Raw genomic sequence first — 23586 nt, 5'->3', positions numbered from 1 at the left:
AACTGAAAGAGACTCAGATTTTACAAAATTAATAAAAAAAAATGTATCAAGATAAATGAGATGTAAATATGCACAAAAAAAGGGAAGAAAAATCCCAAATATATATTATTTTATTATTTCTTAAGGAGCCATGTGGTTTCATATTGAACCATTGGATCACACCATTACAGTGATTTTTCTTCTATTTTTTCTCCAGTAAAAACAATATTTTCCTGTTCATTTGTTAGATTTTGACTTTCATTCCAGATCTTTTTTAGTTTTTTTTTCCACATATTTGTATGAGGCTATAGTCTCCAAGAATATCCACTTTTTTGTGTTTTTCCCCCTAATATTTGTATATATTTTATTCTATTTAAGAAAGGGATGGGTTGCCTTTTCTTTTCTTTAACCTCTATAATTTTGTTTTTATTTTTACCTACAATAACCATTATATGTAGCAATACAATAAGAGCCTGGTTCAGAAAATGATTGCACGTTTTTTTTGCAACTGCTAAACCTTTAAAAATGAGACGCCAACATCCTGATGAAGCACATGCAAAGGGTTAAACGCTTTCTGAACTGTGCTGCAGAGTTAATAAGCATCTCAGTGCTCGGGTGTAAAATTTGTCTCTTTCTATGCAAAAAAAAAACCAAAAAACACACAAACACCAGAGAGTGGAGATGCTGACAGCTCATCTCTACAATCAGACGCAAAACAAGAGCAAACTGCACAGAGTTGCAGCCACTCTTGGTAGTGTTAGCAGATGTGATCTACTCTTTGTGAAGAGAGTGTCTCTTAAGTGTCTCTACATGAGCAGCCTGTAGGAGTAGTGCATTAGTGCTCGTCTTGCAGGACGTGGCAAACTTTTTACTCCACAAGCATCAACAGCTTTACAAAAGCAGGATCAGTTTGTGAGAGCGGGGAAAATTAAGGACGCACAGATAACTGTCTTAATCTGCGAGAATAACAGGGATGATATCAATATGAAATAAAAATATTACAAGTTACAAATAAAGATTACATTCTGCATCATTTATAACTAAAACAAGTGTGCAAATGAGGCTGGATATAAGTCTGATTTTCTCTGTAGGTTTCTATGTGTTGTGGTATTAACAGCTGATGTATCCAGGACCCTCTGACCTCCGCAGGCTGAAGATTTTCCTCCTTTTGTTTATAAAATTACATCATAACTCCTCAAAACTGTCTCCTCTGCAGGCACAATGAAGCGTACACGTGGACAAACCCCACATGCTGTGTTCACAACATCATCGTGGGTCAGCTGTGGATCGAGCAGTACGGGAACGTTGAGATCATCAACCACAGGTTTCAAACTCGTGATTAATCCATATGAAGCAGTGACTCTTAAGTTTGATGCTCCAGTTTGAAATTTTTGAGGAAGTTTGATGATCGAGGAGGAAATAAGAGGAAGTTTTGTGACTCAGCGTGAAGAGAGTGAGTGAGAGGATAAGATCCTGTTTTTCTTTTCCTCACTCAGAACGGGTGAAAGGTGCTGCCTCAACTTCAAACCGTGCGGCCTATTCGGCAAAGAGCTGCACAAGGTCGAAGGTTACATTCTGGATAAAAGGTAAGAGAGGCTTAACTCTCTGAAAGACCTTTACGTAATCAGCTGGCTTAAACAGAAACAGACTGAATACTTTTGCATAACTGGAGGTGGAAAAAGTACACACATTTAAATACTTAGAGTAAGACCCTTAAAGTGAAGTACTTACTCAATGTGTTGATGCAGTAATACTTCAGCAGACTCTGAAATGTTCGAGTAAACAGCGTCCCTCTGAACGACAGCTCTCATGGATGTTTGTGTGCATAGCTGGCCTCGTAGTTTGTGTGTTCCTGAGGTTGTTTTTTTGTGTTCCTGAGGTTGTTTGTGTGTTCCTGAGGTTGTTTGTGTTTTCCTCAGCAAAAAGAAGGTCTGTGCGTTCTATGGGAAGTGGACAGAGTGCTTGTACGTCCTCGAGCCGGCCGCCTTCGAAGCAAACAAGAAAAGTGACAAGAAAGGGTCGGAGGAGAAGAAGAGCAGCAAGGCGGTACGAACGGGCAGCAATAATCCAAATATGAAGCATTTTCAGGATAACTTGATGAAGATTTGATGAAGTGCATCTTGCAGAGTCGATTCTGAGAATATGTCAGTGCAGCAGAGTGTGTTTCTGCGTGCAGGGCTGCAGTGACGGTCAGGATGAGGTTCCCTCTCCGACTACAGACACGGTGGAGATGATTCCTGGCAGCCAGCTACTCTGGAGGATCGCACCCAGACCGCCCAACTCCGCTCAGGTCCGACTGCTTTATGCACTGAGTAATGTGTTCATGATTGGAAAGTTAAACACACTAAATGTTCTCTCGTTTGGTTGCAGATGTACAGTTTCACCTCCTTCGCCATGCAGCTGAACGAGCTGCGTCAGGACATGGAGGGATTGATTCCTCAGACTGACTGCAGACTCAGGCCGGACATACGAGCCATGGAGAACGGGGACATTGGTAAGAACGGCTAGAAAAGCAATGAAACTAAAAATAATAATAATTCAAACACTGAGTCAATGTTGCGTTGTTGTTTTAATAGACATGGCCAGTGAGGAGAAGAAGAGGCTGGAGGAGAAACAAAGAGCTGCTCGCAAAAGCCGCTCAAAGACTGACGAAGAGTGGAAGACGAGGTAACACTCGAGTGTCTCTCTCACGTCAACAAACAGGATTTTATCAGATGAAGAGAAAAACTGCAGACATGTTTTACTCCTATGATGGTCTGACCTTCAGATGATTACAGCTTTCCTAAAAGAAGATTTTATCTGTCATCTTTCACTCTTAAAATCCTGCAACATTTAATATCATCAATAACATTAACAGATGGAGATCATCATCAGTGTCCAAACTAAACTTAAACTTGCGAACCAAGCGGCAACCTCCGGGCTTCAAAATATGAAGCCCATGTGAAAGTGCCAAAAACTGCAGTTCACCAAGCGTCCACTAGAGGCTGGCTGCAGAAACACCAGAAACCACATACACACCCATTCAAAGAGACCATCTTTACAGCAGAAATAAACATGTTTACAGCCTGGTTCAAAAAACAGTTTAGGTCTGAATAGCTCATTTCTCTTTTGGCACACACTGTACGGGGTAAATTTATTATAACTCAGTATTTTTGAAGATACTAAACTTACAAGTTTTGCCCAAATAAGAGCATGACTGACTTGACTGACAGGTTGGAACACTGTAGCTGTAATAAAAGGTGTTTTTCAACCACAGGAACTTTACCCCAGAACTACATTTTACCGGAGGCACCAGGGTCTATATTTAGTTCAGGGGTAGTTAATCTCCCCCTTGAAAAGCTCCTGCTTGTGGGGTAGTCCCAGGACTTTGGGGGGACAGGGCCTACAATGCTTTATGATTCTGATTGGTAGATTAACCACAGTGTTTTTGTTCCGCCCGCCATCCACAATAACATCACACACATCTGTGATTCACTTGATTTCTCTTTCTTTCATTTGTTCTATCTTTTTTGTATGTGTGTACTTTTCAAAAGAAGAAGCTGTGATTCACTTGATTTAGCTGCTTGTAACAGTAGTCTTCTCTCAGCCTACCACAAATGCGTCTTTCCAGGTGTTACGGTTTTAAAAGTGACCCTATAAACTGGAGAACTTCAGCTGAACGTGTCAGTGTTTGTGGAGTTTACACAGCTGTTGAAACAGAGGGAGTTCCTGGGAATGCAAACTAGTCTAGTTTTTATTAAGATTTCAAAATATCCTCATCAGATATTTAATGATCATCTAAAGATGTTTATGAGGGTCATCATAACCATTACAGGTTTAAAAGAGAGGGATCAGTCTTCTCATCCCTCAGGAGGAAAGTGTGCGCATGTTTACCTCAACATTTGTGAACATTATGGCATAAACTACGGCGTAACTTGACTTGCATTTTCTTAGATAACATGAACTTTATGAATCATTCCTGTCATTTGCCCCTCTGCTGTAATTGCATCATCTCTTCCTTGACTGTTTCATATCCTGTTTCTCTGAAATGCTCGAGCTAAACTTCATCTTATCTCCATGTGTTTTGTGTCTCTGTTGCATCCTCACTGATGTTAAGGACTCCCGCCCTCGGCCCGAGGTCAGAGCTGCTCGCTGATATGTGGTGTGATTGTGTTCTCTGTAGTTCCCCCAACACTCCTCACCCTCTAGATTAAACCTAATCTGTGTATCTGTGTCCTTCAGTCTGTTTGAGATGTGATAGAGTGTTACTGACGATAGAATCACCGTGTGGAGATGATTAATCTGATTTCCTGTCAGCTAGCACGGCAGATCTACTTCCTACCCACACACGTCCTCTCACACAAATCAGCACCCTCCCTCCTTTAACAGCAAAGATCGAAGAAAACAAAATCAACCAGATGTCTGACCTCCCTCCCCTCACTCTCTGTGATTAGTTTGAGTTTGTTCAGGGATGGGCGGATGATGATGAAGCTCTGAAGCTGAACTGTTTTAATAATAATGTCTGAGTGATTATTAAAAATAGTGTCACATGACACTGTGGATTAATCTCTATTTACAGATATACATAGATATGTAGAGTTGTATTGTCCAATCAGGTGGCAGCAGGCTTTGGTGTCAGGGTGGGCAGCAGGTGTTCTAGAATTCTGACATCAAAGACAGAATTACAGAATTCTGACATCAAAGACAGAATTACAGAATTCTGTCTTTGATGTCAGAATTCTGAGAACAAATGGAACATTCCGTGAAGAAGGTCAGACCTAAAAAAAAAACATCAGTGTCTCTAATCCTCTTTCATAGACCTCCATTCAACAAACAAACATTGTAGAAGTAGTTTTCTTTTCCTCATGAGGACAGACCTGACAAAGCTTGACTTTTGACTTTTGACTAATCTGCAAAATGATGTTGTTATTTCAGCAAACTTAAGACCTGTTAATCACAAGAACATCAGTTTCTGTTTCAGGTTCATACCGCTAAAGGAAGCCAGAGTGAAGTCTCTGTGGAACGCACTGTTTACAGTGAAACTGAGACTCACCACTAACAGATGAACAGGCGCTCTTTCTTTTAATGTAATGACATTGCATTACCTTAGTTGCAGTAGTCTTTAGACTGTCATTAGGATCTTACGGCCACCAGAGGTTGCCGTGTTTACAGAGTTAAAGATCCAAAGCTTGAAATCTTGATTTGTTACAAACAGACAGAAAGCCTCATTCTGCTTCATCCGCTCATCACTGTTTTAGTTCTCTCACTTGTTTGTTTGTCTGTCTGTCTGTTTGTTTGTTTGTTTGTTTGTTTGTTATGGTGTATTTATTCGTCTCTGTTGTATTTCCAGGTGGTTCCAGCAGGGGCAGAACCCCCACACCAGCTCCCAGGACTGGATCTTTTCTGGAGGATACTGGGACAGGAAATACAACATGCTGCTGGACATTTACTAACTGAACCAGCAATGACTTTTTATAATGGCGTGACTACGACATGCAAACTTAAACTGCGTGGCCTTAATCAACTCTATCACGGTGAAACTGCATAAACAGTTTGACGATGATTCATATTTAACTATTTTAAAATATAAAGCAGTTTGACGATGCTGTGAAATGTAGGGTTTGTATCTACATTGAGACCGGATTATTTCTGTGTAACATCTTTTAGCTCATCAGTTCTTGATTTAAATGTCTCCTTTTATTAGTGTTTTAAAAATGTATGTTTGTACATATATATATATATATACACATATTTTACACATATTCAGCCGTCAGTGACCAAACTGATACATTGTTCACATTTCCTCTGGACTACAAACCTTACCTGCTAAAGAAGAGGATCAGGGCCACTACTAAAGACATTAAAGGTCTGACTCTAATTCTCAAATTCCGACTTTGACGTTAAAAGTCTGAAACAAAAGTCAGAATTTAGAATTCTACTGTATTATATTTATTTTTTTAGGAATTCTGAGATCAAAGCATAACTCTGAAAAATAATGTCTGAATCTTGAGGAAAAAAAGTCTGAATTGACTTTTTCTCAAACTGTGATTAATCTTAAAGTCAAGATTTGGGACTCAAACTTTGTCACAATCCTGAATTTTACCTGGACAGGTTTTTTCTTTTCAGAATTCAGACTTTAATCTCTGTTTCTTTTTTTTCCTATTCTTAGAAGAAAGAAAGAATTCTGAAAAATCAAAATCAAAATTTTGTTTTATTCAAATTCTGACCTTAAAGTCTGAGTTCTGAGGAGAAAGCTGGAATTCTGACACAAAAAAGTCAAAATTCTGAAAAAAAAATAGGAATTTCTGGTTTATAAGTCAGAAATCGGAATTAACTTTTACGACTTTTTGATTTCCAAATCATGACGTTTGTCAAGGAATTCTTCCTTTTTTAATTCTGTGATTTAATGTCAGAATCCTGAGAAAAACTGTCACAAAAATGAGGAAAAAGTACGGAAGAGGATCCATTGGAAAAAATATCATTATTATTAATATTTTAACTTCAGAATAAGAAAAAAATGATAGCACCTTGCTTAATTTTTTCAGTGTCCCTAATCCTCCTCCATAAAAAGTCTAAACTGACTGCAATCTCTATAATGATTTCTTTCTTTCTTACAATTTTAGACATTAAAGTCTGAATACTAAGGATAACGTTGGAATTCTGAATGAAAGTTAAAGTTCAGAAAAAAATTAAAAACTTGTGATTAAAAAGTAAGAATTCTGAATTTAACTTTAATTTCTAAATTCTGACGTTTTAATAAGATTTCTGACTTTGTGAAAAAACACTAAATTTTGACTCTTCATGTAGTCTCAAAATTCTGTCGGTAGAATAATTCGGTAAAATAAGAATTCTGACCTGAACTTTTATTTCAGAGTTCAGAGATTCAAGTCAGAATCCTGTATAAAAAAAAAGGTCAGAATTCTGTTCCAAAATTGTTAAGTTGGCTATAATCCAAGTGCAACCTTTGTTTAAAGTTCTGACGTCTTTCTTTCAAAATTCTGACTTATAACTCAGATTTACATGAAAAAAGTCTGAACTTAAAAAAAAAACATAATTAAGTGACCCTTATTGTCCTCTGTGTTGTATTATTATTTTTTGCCTCAGAACAAAATCACTGAAACAAAAAGTCCCTTTTCTTCATTAATGTGAAGTTTTTAAGATTTGACTGTTACTCCCTCATGTCTGTCTTCTGTTATCTGTAACATTCACACGTCGAGCTCTTCAAGGAGTTTATTCATGTTTCTGCTGAGAATTTAAAATGTGTGTTTAAGACAATCTGTCAGACGGATTCAACTGTGAGGTACTGAGGTCACTCCATGAGGACGTTACTGAAATTTAAGGCGTGTTTTGTTGTCACTGAAAGAAAACACTTTAATATGTGTGTTCATGTTTTTATCCTTTATGTGAAGTTTTCTCCGAGTGCAGGACCAAGTTCAGAGGAATCTGGAAATAAAGAGTCATGTGATCAAACTTTTCTGGATCAAACTCGTCTGCAGACTCTTTTTTAAAATGTGTGCATTTTGGCGCCGCAGGTTAGCAAAGATGTACATCTTATCTTTTAGCTGGTCTCGTCCTGAAAATCTCACCATGTGTACTTTAACAGTCAAATGAGGGGATAATTTTGAATATTTGATGTTGAAAATGTGAAGAAAGAATCTTCTGCCTATATGCTGGTGGTCTGTTATGTTTTTGCAGATCACAGAGAGGCGTCAGTATCCGTCTCAGCCTGTTAAACACTCCGCACAGAGACTTTAATTAAACTGATTTTCACATGAAACAATTAGAAACTGAGGATGATGAAACAGAAGAAATCCTGCATGCTTGAGAGCCTTCATGAGCGTGTCAGTCGTGTGTAATAGATTACATCATGTTTCATACTCAGAAACATGAAGCGAGCCGCGCTCTCCGATCAGATAAAAACAGATAAAGTGTCTGAAACGTTTCAGCGGCTGACTCAGAAGAAGAGAGAGACTGAAGCGAAGGAATCTGAACAGACGATTCATTCATATGCGAATGAGAGGAAGTGAAATTTAATCTCACGTGATTATCCATGAGGGGAAAGAGAGGAAATCCAAACATACTCAAGGATCATTTGTGAGATCACATTTTAAAACAGTCACTTATAAAAGTCAGCATGTATGTATTTTCTACTCTGAGGTATCAGTGAGTTTCCAGTTCAGGTGTGATGAAGCTTTATCACAAAGTTTCAGAAGAAGATGAACAGGATCAATCCATGAACACAGAGGATCTGAAACTAGCTAAATTAGGTAAAGCATGCCATCTCGTGGTCAGAAGCTGAACAGCAGGTAAAGTAGTTTCTACCTGCTGGAGGAGTTCAGATGTTGTTACGCCTCTGTCATTAAACTCTGTGCTGTGGATACATAGGCTATCTGTCGACTGTGAAGTGGCGCTTTTCAACAGTCTTGAAGAAGTTCATAGAGGTGTTTTGAGAACGTGTTGCTTTTCCTCCCCTGTGCCGTCAAACTCATCCTAAACCGTTTCACGTGGGTTCAGGTCGAGTGATTGTGAAGGTCATCTGATGCAGCAGGTATGTGCAAAATGAAAGCTCAGGTAAAGTGGTTGCAAGTAGTATTTTTTTATAGGCAGTTTTTAAATAAAAACCAGTGATTGCATGAATATTTCCATTACTAAAATGAAAGTTTAAGTCCAGAGTCCTGTCTGCAGAATGATCCAGTGTAATGAAGCTGAGGGCTTTGGGTTTCAGACGTTCATGTTGTTGTTGATGATGTGTTCATCTTTACTCTGCCGGACAGCCGTTGATGCTCACAGGATGAACCACAGTGGATCCGCTCTCAAACGAAACTGGAAGTCCGTTCAGCGTCACGTCTCTCAAGCAGCCGATGAACAGAGACGACACGGGTAGTCTGTGTTTGTGTGACGATCCTGAACAGAAGACACGACAAATACAGAAAGGTACTTTATTAATCCGCAGGGGGGGAATTCAATTTTTTCACTCATGCTATTTTTGGACATGCTACACATACAGTTTTTTTGGTATATACATACAAATGCACACACATGCAGTGAACATGCTTAGGGAGAGATGTCAGAGTGAGGATACTGCCGTCAACCAGCGCACCCCGAGCAGTTGGGGGTTCGGTGCCTTGCTCAAGGGCACCTCGGCAGTGCCCAGGCAAGTGAACCAGCACCTCTCCAGCCACCAGTCCACAAATACTCAAACACAGTCAGAAACTACTAATTTGATATTCTTTTTTTTTTTATTAAATTATTTACAATCTGTGTGTTTGTATGGAAGACGAAAGCTGCTGAATTAACAGATGGAAAAAAGGAAGATGACTTTATGAATATATGATGAATGTGCCTTTAGAAATAATACAAATATATACAGATTTAAGGAATTAATTTTCAACATACATTTATATTTCAGCTTTTATTTTCTTCCTTTTTTCACCAATATTTTAATTTATTTTAAAATAATTTCATGTGTCTAAGGACTGTTTTAAATGCCTTTATAAATATGTTATTTTTATTATTATTATTTTTTTAAGATTTTATGACTTTTCTATCTTATTTTGCTTAATTATTAATATTGATGTCATTATTTTTTAAGCCTGCCTTTGTTGTCCTACATATTTAATTCTTTATCCTATTTCATTTATGTCCATTTTTTATAGTTTGAATAAAAATGTTACAAAATATATTTTTTAAAAGGGAAATATCATGAAAATACCTGAACTAGGAGAATAATACAAGGTGATAGATAAGGGACTTAAACAAATCCAAAACATCACTTAGTGGTAGTTTTTTTTATCCCTTTCTGTTAATTTAATGGTATATATTTATTTAATTTATTATATTTGTTCATATAAACATTCTGCTCCTGTGTGATGAGCGTACCTCCGATGTAAAGAGTCTCAGGTGATGGTTTCGAGGTGAGCGTGTAGGGAAAGTCTCTCTGCTCAGACGAGGAGTCCACCTCTAGTTTAATAACTCCGTGCTGTCGAGACACTGAAACACACAACAGAAGAATTTAACATCACTTCACTTTGACTCACCGAGTCTCATTCAGCCACGTGTTCCTCAGTTTGTCTGAAAGTTCTTTTTAAGAAAGAAGTCATGAGCCAGTTTCTGAACTCGTTCTCACCTCTGTTCTTAAATTAGTTTAAAGATTTGTCCAGTCTTTCCTAATAAGCACAGGAAATGCCCCTTTAATGCCTATATAAGGGCATGAGTCTGCAGGGTTGCATTCTGATTAAATGAAACTGCATCATTAGATCTGTGATGATGAGAAGTCTTACCTGTGAGCAGGTGAAACTTTCCATCACAGAGGCTGTCAGGAGGAGTCACCGACAGACTGACATCATGGCGACCATCTTTAACTCTGACGCCCACCTTTGAATAGAGATCACAGTGATTTAATATCAAAGAGGGAAAGTTCACATAGAACAAAGACCATAGGAATGAAAGACACCTTGTTCTCCTTAAGAAACACACTGAAGCTGGACTTCTGACCCGGAGCGTGGAGGAGGAGACCTGTCAGGTGACGAGGACGCAGCTCGAAGGAGAACTTGAACTCAGAGCTGAGAGTGAAGAAATGATCTGGAACATAAAATCATCATCATTTTTAGAGACAGTGTTTGTTCTTACTCTTTCGTCAGGTTCTCTGAGTCATCAAACCTTTGAAGATGTGACCTCCACCAAAGTACATCCCTGTCTCTGTGAGTCCGTCACTGCAGGGCAAAGTCTTATGTCTTCCCTCCGGCTCCCCAACGACTTCCTCATTCATCTTAAACTCTCGTACACAGCCGACCACGCTGTCCACGGGAATACTGTGACCCTGAGAGAGGAGGAGGGGGGGGTCAGATCAGATGATGTGACAGAGCTGACAGGAAGTGTCTGAGAGCGATTCACACTTTAGTGGTTCTGCCCGTCGGATCTCTTCCCAGATACACCGGGTTCATCAGGTCCAAAGACAAGCCCTCGTCGTGTGGCAGGCGTCCATCAGTCACACGGATCCCATCAACCAGCAGGTGAAAAGAGCTCCTCTCCACACTGAACTCCACCTGCAAACACACACACACACACACACACACACACACAGACACAGAGAGGTTTCAGAGACATGTGGTGACAAACACGTTTTTAAAGACGTATGGGGGAATTTCAATAGAAGACTGGATTAAGGTTTATCTTCACTCGTTATGAAACAGGAACATTACGAGAAAAGGTGATTAACCCACTGTGATTATCCAGTCAACTTTTTACTGACCAAAGCTACGACTGATACGCTACGACCAATACAAAACAACGCAAACTATGCTAGGCAATATTACGATACATTTCGATACGCTACTATACATTACATTTGGTTATGTTTCAATAAATTATGATATACCATACATTATAATATGATTTGATAGATTTCAGTATGACACTGTGTTTTGATACAATATAAGATTCAATACGTTCCGATAAAATACGCTACATTATGATACATTAATAATAATAATAATACATTTTACGTTACTTTACGATACCATAAGATTTGATAAGATACATTACGATACTACGTTTCCATATGCTACGATACATTACATTTGGATAAGTTCCACTAAAATATGATACAATACGTTCTGATATGATAGATTATGCTTGGATACAATATGGTGCAATACGATACATTAAATTAGGCTCGGATAAGATACCTATTGATACAATACCATTCCATACAATGCGTTTCGTTACGCTTCGATACATTACATTTGGATATGTTTCGATACATTTTGATACGGTACAATCATAGACTGTAAATAAAAATGGACAGTGTTGCTCCGCCTCTTCCCGTTGTACGGTTCTGAAGCCAAAAAATCCCGCTCCTGGGCGCAGCCATTGTGCAGCCAGAGCCTGCGAAGCCACAGAATTTCTGTGGTTGCCACCGTAACGAGCTCCACCCTACAGCGTAGCGTCATAAGACGCTGTGCGTCCTTCGAAGTTGCCCTCTATGGCGGCTGTGAATCAAAGCAAACCTGGAAGTAAAACCCTGTTTTTTAGACTCTAATAACTAACGAAAAAGAAACTTTTCAGAAAAAAGAGGCCTTGAACACAAAACAGTCAAATAATAACTACATATCACCACAGCGTACGGATGTGAGAAACATTCGTACAACTTGTATTTACTTTTTAAAGTGTGACTGCTCCCCCTTTCAAATGAATGGGGGAGACGGAGTTTTGACCTATACTGCAGCCAGCCACCAGGGGGCAGACACTCAGCTGAAAGCTTCACTTCCAGCCGAGCGAGATGCACCCCTGGGTACAATATGTTACGGTACGATAGATTCGATTCGATGTGCTTCATTTCGTACGATATGATGAGATTCGATACAACACGTTTCGAAACGCTACAATAAGATATTTTACATTACGTTACAATACGTTTCAATTGATATCATATGATACAATACGTAGCATATTCTGATATGCTATGATACATTATGTTTCCATACGATATGATGCAATACGATTCAATGTGCTACGTTCTGATTCAATACAATATGCTACACTACGTTATAAAATGATGGCCTATGAAACAACAGATACAATACAATTCAATACAATAGGGTACGATATGATACAATACAATGTGATCTGATTCAATACGATATGATTCGATAGGATACAATACCATACCATACTATACCCTATGGTATGGTACTATATAATACAATATGATATGATGTGATGGGCTACAATAAAAGCCATCTGAAGAGGTTTCTGACTCACTCAGAGGCTTTTCATACCCTCGTCTCTGATCCATGATCCTAACATTAGAGCCAATATTGGGAGTTCAGATGGAACTCACTCTGTGCCAGTGTCCGTCATTGCTCTTCTGCTTGTGGTGGATGATCCTGTCGTACCCGAGAGACATCTTGATCTTCCCATTAGCGATGAACAGAGCCAGCAGAGGGACGGGTCCTTTCCCTGCTGCATGGAGGATCAGACCTTTGGTCGACTTGGTCTTGATGTTTATAGAGAAGTGAGGCCTGGGACAAGGAGAAGGAGCAATGCAATGTTCATATGGACGAATAGAGAACCAACGGCATCGAGGAAACTATAGCTCTCTGAACAGCACTGTCACAGTCTGCACCTCTTTCATCACCTGTGATTTAGGTCCTGTTGAGGCAGAGTGTAGCTGAGCCAGCTGTGTTCGTGGAGGAGCTGATACTCAGCCCTCTGAGCTGACGGGGGTCTGCAGCGTTGACCTGCTGGAGCCTGAATCTGACACCCGGCAGAGAAATATCACACATGAATAAAGGCAGGCGGAGGATCATTAAAGCTCTGCTTTGGTCTCCACCATCTCCTCAGAGAAATATTTGAGTCGTTAGCCGTTAACTTTGCTTTTTTTTGCAGGCCAGGTAGTAACAGTATGTTTTCAATTATTTTTCCTGCAAAGAAAACAGTCTGCCATGACAAACAACACATGAGGGCGTGAAGAGAAAAACGTTACAGCTCAGGAAACCAAACGATGAGAGTCCATCACTCTGACAGATCTCTTTCAAACAGCAGGTTAAAGAAGAATACTTCACCCTTTTCACAAAGCTCCTCGTCTCCTCGATGATCACCCTGATCCTCTGGATGGTTTCTGTCATGTTGCCACCGGGAGGCGCCGTCCTGCTCAGAGACTCAACTTGACTGATCTGATCTCTGAGAACAGGGAGCGCCGTCTTTAACTTCATCACTGCAGCAGAGATACACGACACGTCTCAAACAAAGGAAGAAGAAATCCATGGTTATACTTTATCTGCTGATAGAAACTCACAGGACCGCTCTGCTTCAGTCACCATGTCGTCAGAGTTCACGGTGATTCGGTCCACTTCCTGTCTGACTCTGCTCAGGCTCTCTGTCACATCACTGACAGAGGAGTTAGACGCAGACACAGATGTTTTTGCAGAGTTGATCAGAGCATCTGTGTCATCTGATATAAAAACACCTCCATTATCAATCAATCAATCAATCAATCAGACTTTATTTATAAAGCACTTTACATACAATGACATTGTAACGCAAAGAGCTGTAGCTATATAAAAAAACTTAAAATAGAATACATTCTAAAAAAGAAAGATATATATAGAATAAAAATAAAAAGACTCCCATTCTAATCCCAACCCCAGCCCCGACCCCAAACCCAAGAAACCGAATGAACCGAGGAAACACTCTCATGAAATCTTAATGAGGAAACACTGGAAGAAACATAAGATGTTAAAACTCAACACAGGAAATTAAATTACCAAAATAAAATACATTTCTAAGATAAAAAAACACTAAAATATTTAACATTTAAAAGAAAATAAGATGCTATACTTAAAATTAATGAATAAATAAATAATGAAATAATGAAATAATGTGTAGCTGCCAGTGATTAGAGTTTAAAGATTTAATTCATTTCAAATTCATATAATAATTCAAGTTAAAAACTAGAATCATTTAAGCTGTTTAATATATAAGTTATTAAGAATTTGTTCCTTATAGAAAGTGAAAGTATTCAGAGCAGAGGGAAGTTTCCAGAACAAGATAAAGGGGGCAAGGCTCAGCAAGATGCACCTCATGCTTGCCATGCAGCAAGGTTAATGCAGAGAGGAGGAGGCTGCTGCACATTAAAAGACCTAGGAAGCCAAAATTTCATTTTTACTCCCTTACAGTTCATGGGGCCAATGAGGTATGTGTTAAAGTTTGTTTGTGTGGCCGAATTCTTTTCTTTGATGTGATTATACGTTAAACAGCATATAGTTTCCATGTATGTTGAATTGATTTGATAAGTAGTGTGTTATGTGTTTGTGTAATTTGTGTTAAAGCTTTATCAAGCTGATATTATGATTTGTATCACAGTTCTCACGGCATGCTCAAAAGCACAGATGTGCAAAATAAATACACGTAAGAAAAGGAATGCCTTGTGACCGTGTCTTGACTGGATGGAGTTACATAATGAAATAATACAATCAATAAAATAGATGAAAAGTGACTAAAAGTTGAACTAGATAATAAAACTGTTATAAGCACCTTCAAACTATCCACTGACCTCTCCTGATGTTCTCCAGATTATCACTGACGGTCATGATTCCCGTCCACAGCGAGTCTCCTTTTCCTTTCTGCTTTTTCAGTTTGTCCTGATGTGTTTTCACTGAATCTGACAGAACTGATCAAAAAGAGAAGAGCTGTTCAATCATGTATTATTTAACTTAATGTAAATATGATTTCTGAGTCGCTCTGTACGCACGGTCATAGTCTCTCTGAGTCTTCTTATCATCCTTCCACAAGTCTTCTGAATCCGCTTTAAGTTCTGCTGCTCTGTCGACTATGCCTCCCTCCTTCACATCCTTAATAACAGCAACAGAATCATCTTTTATATTTCTGACAGATATGACCCCTTCTAGAGACTCCCTGAACACAAAGTCTCTCCATATAAACCAAATAAACTCTGTCTTTTGTCTCTGGTGCATTCTCGTCAGGAGATAAGCCAACAAAACTGTGACCTGACGAGTGTTTTCATCCATTTATCAAGATACGCTCAGATTTTTGCAGCTCTACTCGACTTCCTGCAGGTTTTCATGCAGCTTTTAACTTCTCTTTCTTGGTCTTTCGGCTGAATAAGATGCTTGATTCTGATTGGTCAAAACCCCTTGATGACAGTTATTAACTTTCATTAACATGAGCAACACCAGAGACAAACTGATCACACATCATGTCAAATCAATCCATTGAAAAGAGTTCAGACACATTTAGCTTCCGCTTGTTGACACCATAGACTGAGGTGAGTTAGAACCGTTAGCTTCTGTTAGCATCAAAACAATGTGGCTAAAACGTTAGCTTCCGTTAGCATGCTGAATCGTCAGGCTACGGACATTTTCATATTGGATCCTGTCCAGCAATATGATCAACCAGCGGAGCAGGTGAGAGAAACTTTAGGTTAGCGATCTCTACAAAGTAAGAAACTTAAACCATGAGCGGTGTTCAGTAAGTGTTTGGCACCACAGGGGAGTGAGAGGAACAGCTTATCCCTGATGATTATTTGTTCAGGTACATCCCTCAGAATCATGCACACACAAGTGAAATACAGTGTTTTGAACGAGTCACCTTTGAGGCTTCGTCAGCAGATGCTCTGCTCTGATTCGCTGCCTCTTCTGCCTTCTTCAGGAAGCTGGAAGCATCGAGAAGCGCTCTGCAGAAACATGCAGCATGATGTGTTAATGTCTTTATTTAAATTTTGTTCTGCAAACATCACTACCTCCTCTGCTTTTACTCACTGCTGGATCTCTGCTGCCTCTCTGCAGAGCTCCTCAGCATGCTGCTCAGCCTTCATCACCGCCTCCACCTTCCCCAAAGTGTGGATGTTATTTAGCTTCTGAAGGAGCTCCAGTTTGGCTCCGTCTGTCTGAGCTGCATGAGTCTCAAATTCCTGCAATTCACACACAAGGAACTTGGTTTTGTTGTGCTCCAAAAGTTTCTCCTTTCATGTTGTGATAAAAAAAAAAGGAGCCTGCTTACTTTTTTGATTTCCTCGAGCGTGAAGAAAAGACCGGTGATGTTTTTCAGGAGATCTTTGCTCACATCTGTCACAGGTTGGACAGTGTTTTTTTCCCTCTGCAGCTGAGATCTGAGATGCTGAAAGATGAACAGACATCATTATGACTCTGCAGTAAATCCTCTTGCACATCACTCGAGTGTGATATCACCTCCAGACGTTGAAGAGCAGCAATGCTTTTCATGTTGAGGCTTCCCATCCTGCTCACTGCACCCTCAGCTTCTGACAGCAGCTCTGTGATCTCCCTCAGAGAGGAGTCTGCTGCCTGATTTAACTCATCCACACGGAGCGCTATGTCACTCATGATCACATCAGTCACTGTGGAGAAGATGAAGACTCTGAGTCTAACCTCATCTTCAGGGCTGCATGTGAGGATCACTTCTTTTCTTCTTTATTTTCTCTGCACCAGGAACAAAAACACCTTTAATAAAAACCTGCTCACGTGTGTGTGCGTTCTCCTGCTCTCTGTCTGCTCTCTCTCTCTGAGCTCTGCAGCTTCTCTCTCTCACTTCCTGCACCTTCAGCTGAGCCTCCTTCATCATCACAACTCCGTCTCCAGGTTTCACCTCAGTCAGCTGCTGGTTGATCAAATCTGACGGAGACACGGTGAGTAATAAAGTTCTTTAAGCTTCTCTAAGTCTCAGGCAGAAACAGCAACATGAATGTGGATGTTGATACTTAAATATCTTTGATGTTGATTTGACTTTCAGTCTGTTCTGTCAGTGTAAACATGTGTTTATTGGTGTTTAAGTTGTGTACCTTGTGTCGCTGTGAGAAGAGCTTCAGCTTCTAACAGAAGATCCTCCCCCTTTAACTTTGTTCCTCTCACATTCTTCATCAACCTCTTCACATCTGATTCACCTCCACGTGTCTGAGATAGAGTGGAAATAATGTCAAGTTGTCCACATCAGTGCCTGTGCTTTACCTTTGCATTAAGTAGAAGAAAGTTAAATCATCTCTGTCTCAGCTAAACAACTTCAAAATCAGGTACCTCTTCAATCAGCTGACTGAGATCTTCCTCATCAGCATCCTCGCCTGTCTCCAAATGTTCTACCTCTGGCTCCAAACGTTTCACAGCCGCAACAAACGTCTTAACCAAAGTCTGCAGGACAAAAGAGGAGAGAAACCTCTGTGTGATACAACTTCATCTTTTTAATAACTAATGTTTTAAAAGTCAGTTCAGGATTACAAACAGAGGCATAACATTTTAAAATCGTACTATTTACTGACCTTAATCAGATTTTAAATGTATCTTGAGGCTGTATTTCACTCCTCTTTACATTGTGTCTTAAAAAACAGATTGCAGTTCAAGCTGTCTGTGGTTGTCCTCGTATGAGCTTTCTTTGTTTACATGTGGATTGTTGTTTGTGTTTCATTGTTTCGTTTGTAAACACTGCTGTGGAATAGTGTTAATTTTGGCGGCTATTTTAGATTTAGTGTTAGTCTTTAGACGAAAATGCCAGTTTTAGTTACATTTTAGTCTTTTCAGCCCTTTTTAGTCTTAGTCTAGTTTTAGTCGACAAAAACTCAAAACATGTTAGTCTAGTTTTAGTCAGATTTTAGTCTTTGATTTTTGGCAAAACATTTTCTCTCTTTAAAATAATTCATGTAGTCGATCAGATATCAGTAGCAGGGTTACCAAGTGTTCAAATAGTCAATATTTCACTCTTTTAACACTTTTGTGTAATATCTTAAGTTAAATGATTTAGCCTCTAACTGCTAAAAAAGTAAAAAGGAAACATTCTTGATGTGACTACTATGAAGATATGAAGATATTGTATATATTGTAACAATTGTAACAATTATTCTAACAATTGTAACAATTGTAAGATATTTTGATTCTCTTGATTCAAATAAAAATGCCATAAACACAATATAAGGATTGTTTTGCACTTTTACAATGGTCCCTGAATGCACCTCACAGCGACAGAGGCACTGGACAGTGAGTCAGTTCATGGCACTCTGAAATGCATCTGCATCTTTGATGACAAGGAGTTGATCAAAACTTACTAAATGTGTCTGATGTATCCCCAACTGGAACAAATCAAGCTGTAGACGCGGAGCTTTTTACGGTAATAGCGGCAAAAAGACGTCCCCTGGTTGTGTCTTTGTCACTATCGCACACCGGGAGGTAAAAATCCTCGATGAAGATGAGACAAATGCATGGAGGTGAGGAGAGCTGGTTCATAAAGCACACCTGCTGCAGGTAGAGACCAAGCTAACACTGAGCCCCTCAGTTAATAACTCAGCCTGTCACAGGAATTAATCACTTTTATTTCTAAAGATTAGACGCACAGTGGGGGAAACATGGATTTTGAATGTCCGATGATCCGCCACTAATGTTTTTGTCTTGTGATCGTCTCGTCAACGAAATGTAAACATACATTCGTCAGAGTTTTTATTATCAGTGATGCAGTTTAGCGCATCTTAGTGTTTTTTTCGTCATGAAAAAATGGTCGTTGACAAACATTTATCGTCATACTTTTCGTTAACGAAATTAACAAGCTAAATATGCACAGAAACTTCCCCGGTAAGGTGCTCTGTGTATTGTGTGTGTCATATCCTATTGTATAATAACATGAGGTATCATATTGTATCGTATTGTAACATGACGTAACGTAACATTTTTTATCGTATCATATCGTAACATGACGTAACACATTTCGTATCGTATCATATGATAACATGACGTAACACAACATTTTGTATCGTATCATATGGTAACATGATGTCACGTTTGTATCGTATAATATATCCTATCGTAACATGACGTAACGTTACATTTTGTATCGTCTCATATTGTATCTTATTGTGTTGTATCATATTTTATCATATCGTATCATAAACCCTGCAGGACTCTTTGGTACCTTAGTCTCAGAGACGTTGACCTGCAGGTGTTTCAGTCTGGAGAGTAAACCAGGACTGTCAGAGATGTTCTGCTGGTTCTGCTGAGTCAAGATATCATCCATGTTGTCCAAATCCAGCAGTACGGTTACCATGCAATCATCACACTCTGTCAGGTAATTCAGTAAAAATATCAAATGAATTATTAAACTTCTTAAAGGACTTTCTCTTCCTTTGATAACTCTTCATAACTCAAACTCACCGTGGCAGTGATCCCCACAGCCGCTGTCACCAGAGGAGATGCACTCTGTAAAACCACAGGTCACATGATCAGTTAGACTCAGACTGTCCTGACACTATTACAACTATTCATGTTATGTTTGATTCATGTGTATTTTTGTATGAATAAACATTTACCTCCAGTCAGGGAATCACAAACATTCAAGGCGCCGTCTTTGCAGTTGCAGGGTCTGCAGCGGCCTCCAGGCTCTGCTGGGTTTCCATAATAACCAAAGGAACATCTTAGGAAAAAGGAAGGAAAGGTAGTTTTTGAGTGTCATATTTTAGGATGCTGCATGTTTGTGCACAGGTAACTATCATGAAATCTATCAGACACACCTCTCACACCTGGCTCCACTGTAACCACGTTTACACAAACACTCGACCACACCTGAGCCGATGTCCAGACAGGCCGACGCAAAGCTGCAGAGAGAAGGAAGAGGATGTTCAACCTGAAGCAGAAAAAACTCAGGGAACGTTTGTAAAAATAGAGGCTGACTTGTTCCAGGTAAAGGGACACGGGCAGGCTCTGCAGGTCCTGTTGGCTGCACTTCCATAGTAACCCTCTTTACAGCGGTCACAGTGATCTCCAGAGGTGTTTGACTGACAGCTCTGATACAGATACACAAAACACAACATCAACAACATGATCAACAAATACCACAACCTTCCTGTATTCTAGAACAATTTTTTTAAGTGTGTGTGAAACCAACCACACAGTTCCCTGTTCGCTTGTCACACTCATCAGAGAGTCCGTTGCAGCTGCACGGCACACACTGACCTCTGTGTGGTCCGTCTGTATCTCTGTAGAAACCAGAGCTGCACCTCTGTGAACACACAGAGAGGTGAAGAGTCAGCTGCAGGACCATCGAGTATTTATGAACAACACGTTTCTTTTTATTAAACGACATGTTGGGTATCATTTCTTTCTCTCTATAAACAGATATCTGCATGAAGAGCAGCTAACAATCTGTTCTAGATCAAACATTTACACTGAGACACAAATCTGCTTGATGCTGTGTCACTAAAGACAATCAGCGTTTAGATTTCCTGACTTCCTGGAACACATCAGAAATGATGGATCCCACCGTCAGGGTGGGAAGCAGGTGTTCTAGAATTCTGAGAACAAATGGAACATTCCGTGAAGAAGGTCAGAGCTAAAAAAAAAACATCAGTGTCTCTAATCCTCTTTCTTAGACCTCCATTGAACAAGTAAACATTATAAAAGTAGTGTTTTCCTCCTCTTGAGGACAGACCTGACAAAGCTTGACTTTTGCCTTTTGACTGCATCATGATGTTGTTATTTCAGCAAACTTAAGACCCGTTAATTACAAGAACATCAGTTTCTGTTTCAGGTTCATACCGCTGAAGGAAGCCAGAGTGAAGCCTCTGTGGAACTGTTTACAGTGAAACTGAGACTCAGTACCAACAAATGAACGGGCGCTCTTTCCTGTAATGTAATGACAGCGTTTATTTAACAGACATATCTTGAGGGAAGAATTTCACTTGTTTCTCTTCTGAAGTTGTTACCCGTACTCTAAATATTTCAGCGAACAGAGAAGGTAGTGTTGGTTGGCAGTTGAGGTTCAGGACGGTGCTCTCATGAACACGCAGACTTAAATGCCCCATGCTTCCCCAGGTGTTTGCAATCTGGAATACACCAAGTTTGAACTTGGGATGGGAGAGGATGTTTATTTTGTTCATTTATTTTAAGCCAAAGTCAGATTAAATCAAGCTTGGTGTTTATTATGTAAATTTATTGAAGACTTAACAGATATTTGGATGTTTCTAATCATTTTTATAGCTTGAATAGTCTGTTTATTTTTTTTATTTTTACAGTTGAAATAAGATCCCTTCATTCTCTTCATTCATTGGTTGGAGGAGCCTCATGGCCCCTTCTTAACAGGAAGACCCGCCTACAGAAAACGTCATCCTATTTCTATCAATAAGCCAAGCATCCTGTTGGTCACTGCATTTTAAATCGTACCTCATCGTCCACTGAAGTTAAAAGTAGCTTCACACTCTCACATCTGAACAGTTAAGAGTATGTTTTTGTTTCCTTGACGTTGTTTTTGCTCCACTGTACAGAAAACCCAACAAACGTCTACCTTACCTGAGTGACACCTGCTGTGTTACTGCTGGATGAAGGATCACAGGTCCGTCTCGTGCTCTGGATCTTCTGATGGATCTGAGTTTTTCTGTCATCCCGACATTTTGAAGATTTCTCAGAAGCAGAACAAAGCAGAGCCGAGCAAATCAAAAACCACCACACCACACTGAAGGACACAAATATCTTCAACAAGTGCATCTTTAGTTAGTCAGGACGCCATGTGAGTGCAGCAATGAATAACTGTCCCTCTCTCTCAGGTAGCTCCGCCTTCTCCTCCTCAAACCAGGTGAACTCAAGAGCAGGTGAACCTTGGAGCTGTTTATGTGAGAACTGCTACAGAAACCTTTATGACATAAATACAGTGAGAGCTCATGTGTGTGGGTTAATACAGAGGATCAAGGTTCAGAGGTGTGTCTTCACAGTCTGGGCGCACAGACGGGTCAGGAGGAAAGATGTGTAGAACAGAGCGAGGGACACACACAGAGGAAATGTTCACTGTTTTATTCTCATGTAGTTTATAAAGATAGAAAACAATGAAGACCATGCCACAAGAACAAAGAAGAAATATCTTTGCAATGAAAATACAGAGCTTCTTTTTATTTGATCAGTCTCAAACAAACTCACAGTGAGGAGAACACTGAAGGCACCAAGAAAGACTGAAACTTTGAATGCATGTCCACAAAAAACACCATCAGTACCTCGAAACACATCCTCTCTCTTTCCTGTCTACTGAGAACAACAAACTGGGATAACATGAGAAAGTTTTCAGTCTGAGGGGTTAAAAAAAGATCATTCAGTTTCTTCTGAGTGTAAGTGCACCTTGATTTGTTTTATGTGGTATAAAAGTTTACAAAATTAATAGTATTGCATTTTGGTGATGAATTATAACTTGTGTTTCAGCAGGATTTTGTATCTTATAGATCGGAAGAAACTGTAGCTATGAGTGACGATAACACGAAAAGGTGTAACATAACCCTGTTGATGTCAGGACACCTCAAGAGCTAACAAGCTAATGAGCTAACAAGCTAATGAGCTAACACCCTAAAAAGTCAAGATCAGGTTTTAAGTCACAGCAGCTCTAGAGCTTCTCTGTACTTTGATGTCGACGTTCTCATTTTGACTTGATGATTTTTTAAAGCTCCAGTGAGGAACTTTCAGTTTGTGTTGATTGTAGCGCCCCCTGTGGACAAAGTAAATAGTACATGCGTATGTTGTGTTCTCTGACATTCTTATGCATGTTTCCACAAATAAACCCCACAGTTGTCGATACAACACTGGTGCACATGTCTCGGTTCTGCCCTCACTTGGCCGGGTTCTGGAAAGCTTGTCAGTCGGGTGGAAAACTTGTAGCTTTTATTGGAGACGTACTGATCAACCTGAGCCAGAAAATAGCTGAAAGGAAATCTAATGAAGCATGGAGATCCTTCCTGACATTCTTTGGCAAACCCTCCAGACTACTAAAGAGGTGTCTTCTGAAGATGTTGTTTTGATCCTTATCAAGGAGCCTGGTTTGATTGAAAGTAGTGTAAAGACAACATATCTAATGTTGAAACTAAAACATGGTTTGAGACTTGGTGTTTACGTTGTGTTCATAAGCTCTTCTTTGAACAACAGTCTGTAAATGTTGGTGAACCCAGGAGACCAGGTTCTGGACTTTAAAGTGAAATGTTGTCCCATTCTTCCCTGATAGAGGATTTCAGCTGCTCAACAGTTAAGGGTCTCTTTTGTCGTATTTAATGTTTTCAATGGGGGACTAGTCAGGACTGCAGGCAGGCCAGTTCAGCACCTGGACTCTTCTACTACAGAGCCATGCTGTTGTAATCCATGCAGAATGTGG

At 39.6% G+C, this 23586-nt stretch overlaps 2 protein-coding genes across 3 annotated transcripts in view; one reads left to right on the top strand and one right to left on the bottom strand.

Annotated features, from left to right (window-relative positions):
• Positions 1 to 7443, top strand: part of osbpl1a (oxysterol binding protein-like 1A) — a 35657-nt gene extending 28214 nt beyond the window's left edge. Inside the window, exons 23-30 of one of the 2 annotated variants that reach the window (XM_034676122.1) lie at positions 1196 to 1303; positions 1476 to 1565; positions 1899 to 2025; positions 2156 to 2269; positions 2350 to 2473; positions 2556 to 2646; positions 4076 to 4096; positions 5309 to 7443. In XM_034676122.1, the coding sequence (XP_034532013.1) occupies positions 1196 to 1303; positions 1476 to 1565; positions 1899 to 2025; positions 2156 to 2269; positions 2350 to 2473; positions 2556 to 2646; positions 4076 to 4096; positions 5309 to 5411 (778 nt within the window). In that variant the 3' untranslated portion in view covers positions 5412 to 7443. The remainder of the gene's footprint in view (positions 1 to 1195; positions 1304 to 1475; positions 1566 to 1898; positions 2026 to 2155; positions 2270 to 2349; positions 2474 to 2555; positions 2647 to 4075; positions 4097 to 5308) is intronic. The other variant, XM_034676127.1, reaches the window with a different exon arrangement.
• Positions 7444 to 8535: 1092 nt separating this feature from the next.
• On the bottom strand, positions 8536 to 21947 carry lama3 (laminin, alpha 3). Its single transcript, XM_034705631.1, has 26 exons — positions 21753 to 21947; positions 20353 to 20466; positions 20139 to 20251; positions 19979 to 20062; positions 19778 to 19881; positions 19623 to 19667; positions 19384 to 19529; positions 17508 to 17618; positions 17276 to 17387; positions 16959 to 17108; positions 16668 to 16834; positions 16480 to 16596; positions 16239 to 16390; positions 16069 to 16153; positions 15212 to 15311; positions 15014 to 15130; positions 13757 to 13912; positions 13524 to 13675; positions 13097 to 13215; positions 12800 to 12980; positions 10854 to 11003; positions 10618 to 10777; positions 10412 to 10539; positions 10239 to 10332; positions 9838 to 9948; positions 8536 to 8862 (listed from the first exon to the last, which is right to left on the bottom strand). Exons 1-26 carry the CDS (start codon positions 21945 to 21947, stop codon positions 8717 to 8719), a joined length of 3309 nt encoding a protein of 1102 aa, XP_034561522.1. The 3' UTR covers positions 8536 to 8716.
• Between the last annotated feature and the right edge of the window lie 1639 nt (positions 21948 to 23586).

This window comes from Notolabrus celidotus, chromosome 2, assembly GCF_009762535.1.
Source record: "Notolabrus celidotus isolate fNotCel1 chromosome 2, fNotCel1.pri, whole genome shotgun sequence".
Lineage (NCBI taxonomy): Eukaryota > Metazoa > Chordata > Actinopteri > Labriformes > Labridae > Notolabrus > Notolabrus celidotus.
This window is presented reverse-complemented; position numbering and strand designations above follow the sequence as displayed.

Excerpts from the sequence above, each read along its gene's own strand:
- lama3 (XM_034705631.1), bottom strand. The coding sequence starts at position 21,947 with ATGCACTTGTTGAAGATATTTGTGTCCTTCAGTGTGGTGTGGTGGTTT. Across the intron at positions 13,676-13,756 it reads GACTGAAGCAGAGCGGTCCT|TGATGAAGTTAAAGACGGCG; the intron begins GTGAGTTTCTAT and ends TCTCTGCTGCAG. Across the intron at positions 11,004-12,799 it reads ATGACGGACACTGGCACAGA|GTGGAGTTCAGTGTGGAGAG; the intron begins GTGAGTTCCATC and ends GTGTGTTTGCAG.